The 7,168-nt window shown below is 31.5% G+C and overlaps 1 protein-coding gene across 1 annotated transcript in view; it reads left to right on the top strand.

Moving 5' to 3' along the window:
• Nucleotides 1–4,526: 4,526 nt before the first annotated feature.
• Nucleotides 4,527–7,168, top strand: part of Smp_074710 (hypothetical protein) — a gene marked incomplete at both ends in the record, with an annotated part of 43,362 nt that continues 40,720 nt past the window's right edge. The window contains one exon of the mRNA XM_018789392.1: nt 4,527–5,049. Within this exon, the coding sequence (XP_018654840.1) occupies nt 4,527–5,049 (523 nt within the window). The remainder of the gene's footprint in view (nt 5,050–7,168) is intronic.

Here is a 7,168-nt window from a genome sequence, read left to right as displayed (position 1 = left end):
ACAAGATGAAAACTCTAAGCAAGTATTCTAAAAATTCCATTTCAGGTAACTATGTTTATATAAATATATAATTTAAATGTGATCGTACTACTGATATTCTTAAGTATTGGTTGTATTCGGTAATTAAAAGAACGTTCTTACTTACTTACTTACTCCTGTTACTTCCAATGGACCATAGGCCGTCGACCAGCATTCTCCAACACACTCTGTCCTGGGCCTTCCTTTCTAATTCTATCCAATCGAAAAGAACATTATATTTCAACTTTAAATTCATTTTTGAGGTGTTTAAGATTAGTATAATGTTCAGTTGAAGAAAATTCCTAACTTCTAATGCTATTCTACCTGATTTTATGTACAAAATGTTTCTTGTCTAGAGAAGAAATCGAAACATTTTATATCATTACTCTTTTCTATGTTAAGCAGTGAAATAGATTATTTATTTACATTTTCTCATTGAAAGATTCCATCAAATTAGCATTTTGCACTCACACTTCACTTCACTTAAGAAAATAAATTAAACTCATTTAACAAAGTTTTTATACTAAATGTAAGAAGACTATTTTATTGAAGTAAACACTTAATTATACTACCATTTTTCAATTCGATACATCATTATATAGTTGTATTTTGTTAATTTGCATAAGTTTGACCTATACTGAACTTCTTATGATCTATTCATGTTATCATTATAAATCACGTCATTCTTAAATGAAACCGAAGATTATCAAAACTATGTGATATATTAGCGTAATACATTTCGAACAATCATACATACACTTGTTAAGAACATTTATATATAAAAATAAAGGGTCAACTAGACTAGAAATGGAGGGTAAGAGGAGACAAGGATAGTAATCAGGAAAAAACATGAAAAAAAATCGAAACCTCATAATTCTGGTAACATTAGCTTATTATCCAGAGTTATGAGGTTTCAAATCGTTTTCACATTATTTTATTTATTATCCTTGTCTCCTCTTACCCTCCATTTCTAGTCTAGTTGACCGTTTATTTTTATATACAAATATTCTAAACGCATCTCAGAATACTACCCGGCATGGTTTTCGAAAGGGGAATTCTCTATATTTTTGTTCTTAACAAGTATATATCTGACCAGATAGTTCAAAATGTATTACACCAATATATCATATAATTCTAGTAATCTTCGTCTTCATATTACACTATCAAAATTTATCAAACGGACTAATTACTTTAAATCTTAAATGAATTTAATTTTAATCAGAGGGGGTTTTGTGGAGATTTCAGTATTTTCATAGTTGAAATCATGAGCATATTGAAGCTAGACAACCATGGAAAACCTGAAAGCACTGGACGGCTGTTTCGTTCTATTGTGGAAGTCTTCGTTAGTGTGCATCCACGATCCCGCCTCGCGAGATTCGAACCCAGGACCTACCAGTCAGAGGAGTCTCACAGTAGAACGAAACGGCCGTCCAGTGCTTCCAGATTTTCTATGGTGGTCTAGCTTCAATTGACTCATGATTTCAACTATGAGAATTTAATTTTCACAAAGTTAAATAACAAAATATGGATGATGTATGTATCAGTGAAATTTATTCACTGAAACTAATTTGTATACAACACAGGTTATCAACTCAATGATGTCAAGAAAAAGAAAAGAAAAAAAAAGGAAAAAAGAAAACAGACTGAAGACAAACTATTTGTTTAATCAACTATATTATGAATCCATTATATAGATCAGTAATAAACAACCTGATAAAATTCTAGTTATATTTTAAAATAACGACTAGTTTTGTTTTAAAATCAACAGTAATAACTGAGTATAAATTAAGCTTCCATATTATATTTTGCTCTTAGTGACCTATTTTTCTTCTCTCACTATATTGTACTGTAGTTAAATTCAAAAATTTTGTTTTACTAGTTTCACTCTATAAGTTTAATGGATTTGTTTATCTAATAAATTCCAAAAGATGTTGACTAGTTATTATATTCTTCATTCTATAATTTCAACCACTTATATATTGATCGGATCTTCAATGGAGTTAATGTAATCAAAAGGATTCAAGCATTATATTATTACTACATAGTAATAATCAGTTTATTCAATGTTTTGTAATTGCCTCCAAATGCCCTGGTACAGCCGAAAGTGGGGAGGACCCACCCTCTCTCTCGAAATGCTCTCACATGGCCACCAGTATATAGCCTCTACAAGGAAAGTCCTACTCAATGCCTTCTCGTGGCGTGGGCCTTGTTCACGAAATTGAGAGGACGAAAAGCGAATGTCCAGCGCTTCAACCGACTTGGTGGACACGGAAGGTCCACTTAGGGGATTTGGAAAACCCTGATTCCAAACCAATGGTTCACACGGGCTCCAGTATCCTGAGGGAACAAATGGCGTATGAACCAATCGTCGATCACCGGCTACCATGGGACTGAATCTCCTCACGATGCTCTACTGCCTTGTGGATCAGATCTTTAGGTCAAAGGCTCCCGGTGTGGTCCTCTTAGAAAACCACCTGCTTCGGTTTGGTCACTCGTACAGTATCTCAGCCCTCACACAAATCAAATGAGATTTGTGCGGTGCATATATATCTGGTGCCTCTTTGTACCAATATTTATGTGTTTAAATAGATAAATAGAATAAATTTTTTATAATTAACATATAAATATTACATTAAAAAAATCCAAATATTTTCCTTAGGAAGACTAGTAATTTACTCCATGTAGTCACTAGGCTGGTGTTTGCTGGAATTAACTTAGTTTTTACAACAACAAAAATATTCCGTTTGCATGAATTGTTAAAAAGATTACAAATTTGTGGTTAGTTACAATATGGTGTCTTTTATTGAAAAAAAATCGGATCAGCCCCAACAGTTGATTCATATCTAAAACTCGTTGCATCATATATAGTGAATCCTGCTAATTTGTGTACGTCAGTATCCTCATGAGAGAGATATGGTTCTCCACAGAGATAATTGTTTATCTTCAGGATCTTAAGACTTATTTTTCTGGTGAAAGTGAAACCGAATCACTCTCATTTCCTTTTTACTTAATTATCATAAGCATATTTGGAAATGATTGTTTATTCATTTGTCTAGGCCATTTATTTTCCAGTTTCGTACATAATCCAATAAAGTATCCAATTATTGATTTGTTTTACCTCATTAATCCTATATGTTAGTCGCCTAATGTAATTAAGCGCCTGCAGAATGAAATCGTACAACCAAATGTAAAAATGTTTGGTTTATTTTCTCTGCAATCTATATTTTAAGAAAGGTCATAGAGTATTAATTATATTACATGATCAAAAGATTATCGTAGAAGCGAAATTGTTCGTAGATTATCAAAGGAGGCGATCACAATTTCGAATTTTCATTAGTTACTCGAATATAAGACAGAATTTTTCTTTGAAATACTTCCTATTTTGTGCAGAAAATTTCTTATTGATGTGCAACATAGTGACCATTCAAATCATATAAAACACTTTTCATTAAACGTTTGAGAAAAATCAGTAAATCTTAAATAACCTACTTCATTTATTTTTATTTAATAAATATATAAGCCGATAAAAACGATCCGCTCATACCTATGGGCATTTTTCGTAATTAAAACGTCCTACTTTGTATTGTTTTAAGTGATCAGTTTTATATATATATTCATTTCATTTATCCATGAGCTTTTTAGGGGATTAGAGATGATTGCAAAGTTAATTACCGAGATTTTGATTATTACCCTGAAGAAGTCCAGACAAGTTTATGGGGCAAAACGTTGGAATTAAATTCCAATCTCTGAGATTATTTCAAATATAATTTTCACATATAATGAAACTATCAAGGTTGTGTGTGTATGATTCGATTTATCTATTCTTTGATCAGTTCTTCTTTATGATCTTCAAGTGAATGATCTTTTGTATTTTGTTTCTGAATATTATTTCATACGTACCGTACTTTGACTATCTTGTAATTTTAAATTCTGATTGACTTTTGAGACTCTTATCAGTAACACAATGATTCTTTATGATAGACTACTATATGTGGACACAATAAATATAAATATAATTGTACAGTTCCGTTAAATGATATCATTGGAAAAGAAAATTTTTTTTCACTGAAACGTCTTCACTTTGTCTAACGACTCAATAGGTTTCTCTCTTGTTGTTTTAAAATACATTCACTTGAAGCTTCCTTTTTATTTCCCTCGATTTAAAAAATGCTTTAACTAGATATTACATAATAGTTATTATTTTAGAGAATTGCTGCGTTGGTAACTAAAAGTAATTACAACTTAATTAATTAAATCATACTCTTCATTATTAAGCTTGTTTACAGTAAAAAAAAAACAAAAGCTTCATTGGATTGGTCAATCAGTGCTCAATGATCTTGTATATGATTGGTTAAATTAACTTTAAGCTTACTAAAAATTCTTTAGAACATTTGTTAAACTTAATTAAAATCTTTAACTAATATTTTGTTGGATTTTTAAAATATCTTTTAATACTACAGTACTTCGACTTAAAATACATGAATTAACTGTTTTCATAAGAAATAATAATGTCAGGAGTTGGATCTGCATCAAATGCGTCTATTCATCGAAATGCACATGATGATGAAAAATGTAGAAGTCGTTATTTTTTACATCATCATGGCCCAGATCATTCTCAAGGGCGATCTCTCAGTTCTTTCAAGCAGCATATGTCTAGTAGTGCGTTAGGTCATTTAATATCAAGTGCTAGTCAAAAACACCTATCACGGCAACATAAGACAACTCATCGATTTAAATTCTCCAGTGCTGGTAGTCTATCACATAATCAAGTACATTTACATAAGGAAAGTAATAATCATTGTAAAACTGATGATAGAGTTTTTGAAGTTCTTTTAAAAGGACATGTTTTTGTACGTGCTACTTGTTCAAGACTTCGAGATCCATGCGAATTCTGTCTGCATTCAGTTCATGGTCATTCTTATTTGTATTGCAGAAATTGTCCCGTCGTAATTCATAATAAAGATATTTGTCAGGAACACCTTACTAGAGTATGTCCTGCTCCAGAACTAGGAATTACAGGGTGGGGTGAAGGTAAGATTTTTTATATTTTCAAATCCTTTTTTTCATAAAGTCATCTTTAAGTGACTTGTTAATTCATTTTTATACTGTTTTCAATAGACTTTTAGCTTAGATTTAACTTTGACTATATATTTAACATCCAAAGAATGAAACCCTGTTATTCGGTTGAAATATATGCATCTTAAGTTGTAACTGTTTTTTCCAACTTTAAGGACACTATACACCTAAATTCAACTTACGAACAAACCTAGATATGTAAAAAAACGTCGACTAGCAATGGAATGAAAAGTTCATCTCTTGAAATCTTTACTTGGTGACCCATATATTGTGATTAATCTTTTTATTAAGATACTGGTTGAAAAGTATTTTGTTGTTTAATTTGTGTAACTGGTCATATTGTAAAAAGGAAGATAGATGTCTGTAAATAATTATGTATTTACGACAATGTGACATGTAGATTAACAGTCATATAGGTGGGATATACTTAAATGATTACCACATTTTCATACAAAGTAAATATCTGAGATGAATATGCTTCTTGAAGTCTTTATAAATAGTAGGTATTTTTGAGAAGTGAGTTCTTCAATCAACTCTAAGTTTCTACAGATTTATGTCTAGATGAACGATCCATAAGAATGGCCAGGTCTATGAAAAATACATCTTTTAAAATTGTATCATGTCAATTTAAGAATGTTTGTAAAATAAAAAGATTGTTGTTGATGAAACAGCTAATATCTAGCGTTAACTTGGATTAGATTCTACGTCAAACAAAACTGTGGGATTAATGATGAAAATAAATGGTAATAAAATGTTGTTGTGACTATGAATCTAATCAAGTGTTTGGCAGAAGACTATGTAATATATGGATTAATATAAATCCAATAAGAAATATCAAAGAGAAGTGAATGTTAAAAAATAAAACATCTTTAATATTTGGAGACTGTTTCCCATAGTCTGTAGTTGATAGCTGTATCACACCCAACGTGAATGAACTCCACTAGTTACGGCTTTTCACTCGAATCCCTGAAATTACCTCGTGAGCTTAGACACGTTTAAGCACATAATTATTATCAGTAAAAGAGGTTTGTTTGAGACTGTTGAATTTTTATAGTTTACTCCATAGATTGATCTTAGCTTAACAGTCACTGAAAACTAAGGAGTACTAGACAACTCTTCTGTCCTAGTGTGAGACTCCTCAAACTTTCTCATCCACCTAGTGAGAACCAGTGACCAGTGGAGTACAACCATGTGATGTGTGAGACAGTTATCCACCACAGGCAATGGGTAAGGGTAGGTCAATATTGTGAATCGACGGAAGTTGGACATTGGCACTATCGGATGTCCGCCTAGTGTTCTATAGGTTAAGCGTTCGCATGTGAAGCCGAGAGTCCTCGGCTTGATTTCTGGTGGGGGTTTTAGAAGGGCACTGCTGAGGTGTCACACATCTAGAACGGGACAGATGTCGAATACTTTCTTTCTCGAAATAGTTCCGAAAATAATATCAACCTTTCATGTTAACTTTGACAGTCTAACAACCTCTACAAATCGTCTACACAACTAAACTAGTCATGTGTTTGAAAGACTAATAATAATGTCAAATTGTCAGCTACAATTACAGTAATAATGATGATAATAATATAAAGATGAACAGAAGTAATAATGATGACAATATTTGAATGAGCCAAATTTTATATTGTGAAAACACGCAGTAGAAAATTTGTTTACTCATTATTCAAATTAAGTCATTCTATAAAATAAATATTGACTTATTGAACTCAAAGTCGACCAGGATAAGAGAAAGAGGAAAGCATATTTCGTTTACCCACATAGCTCCAATATTTTTATGCAGTATATGCAATATATTCAATCAAATTAACATCTGAATATAGCGAAAATCATTTATGTTTTAATAATGATAGTAATTTGTTTGAACTTGATGTTTATGCTCGATATTATTGATATATATGGTAAATGGAATGTAGTGTGACATTAAATAGGAATAATATATTTGTAAAACCTCAGCGAATGAATTTGAAGCAAATCCAGCGTTTCGTCTGGTAATCTGGTCTGAGCTTTCCTTGAAAAAACTTGGACCAGGTTGCCAGAGGAAACGTTGGATTTACTTAAAATT

This window comes from Schistosoma mansoni, chromosome W (genome assembly GCF_000237925.1).
Source record: "Schistosoma mansoni strain Puerto Rico chromosome W, complete genome".
Taxonomy (NCBI): Eukaryota; Metazoa; Platyhelminthes; class Trematoda; order Strigeidida; family Schistosomatidae; genus Schistosoma; species Schistosoma mansoni.
Note: the sequence above shows the minus strand (reverse complement) of the source record. Positions and strands in the feature narration are given on the sequence as shown.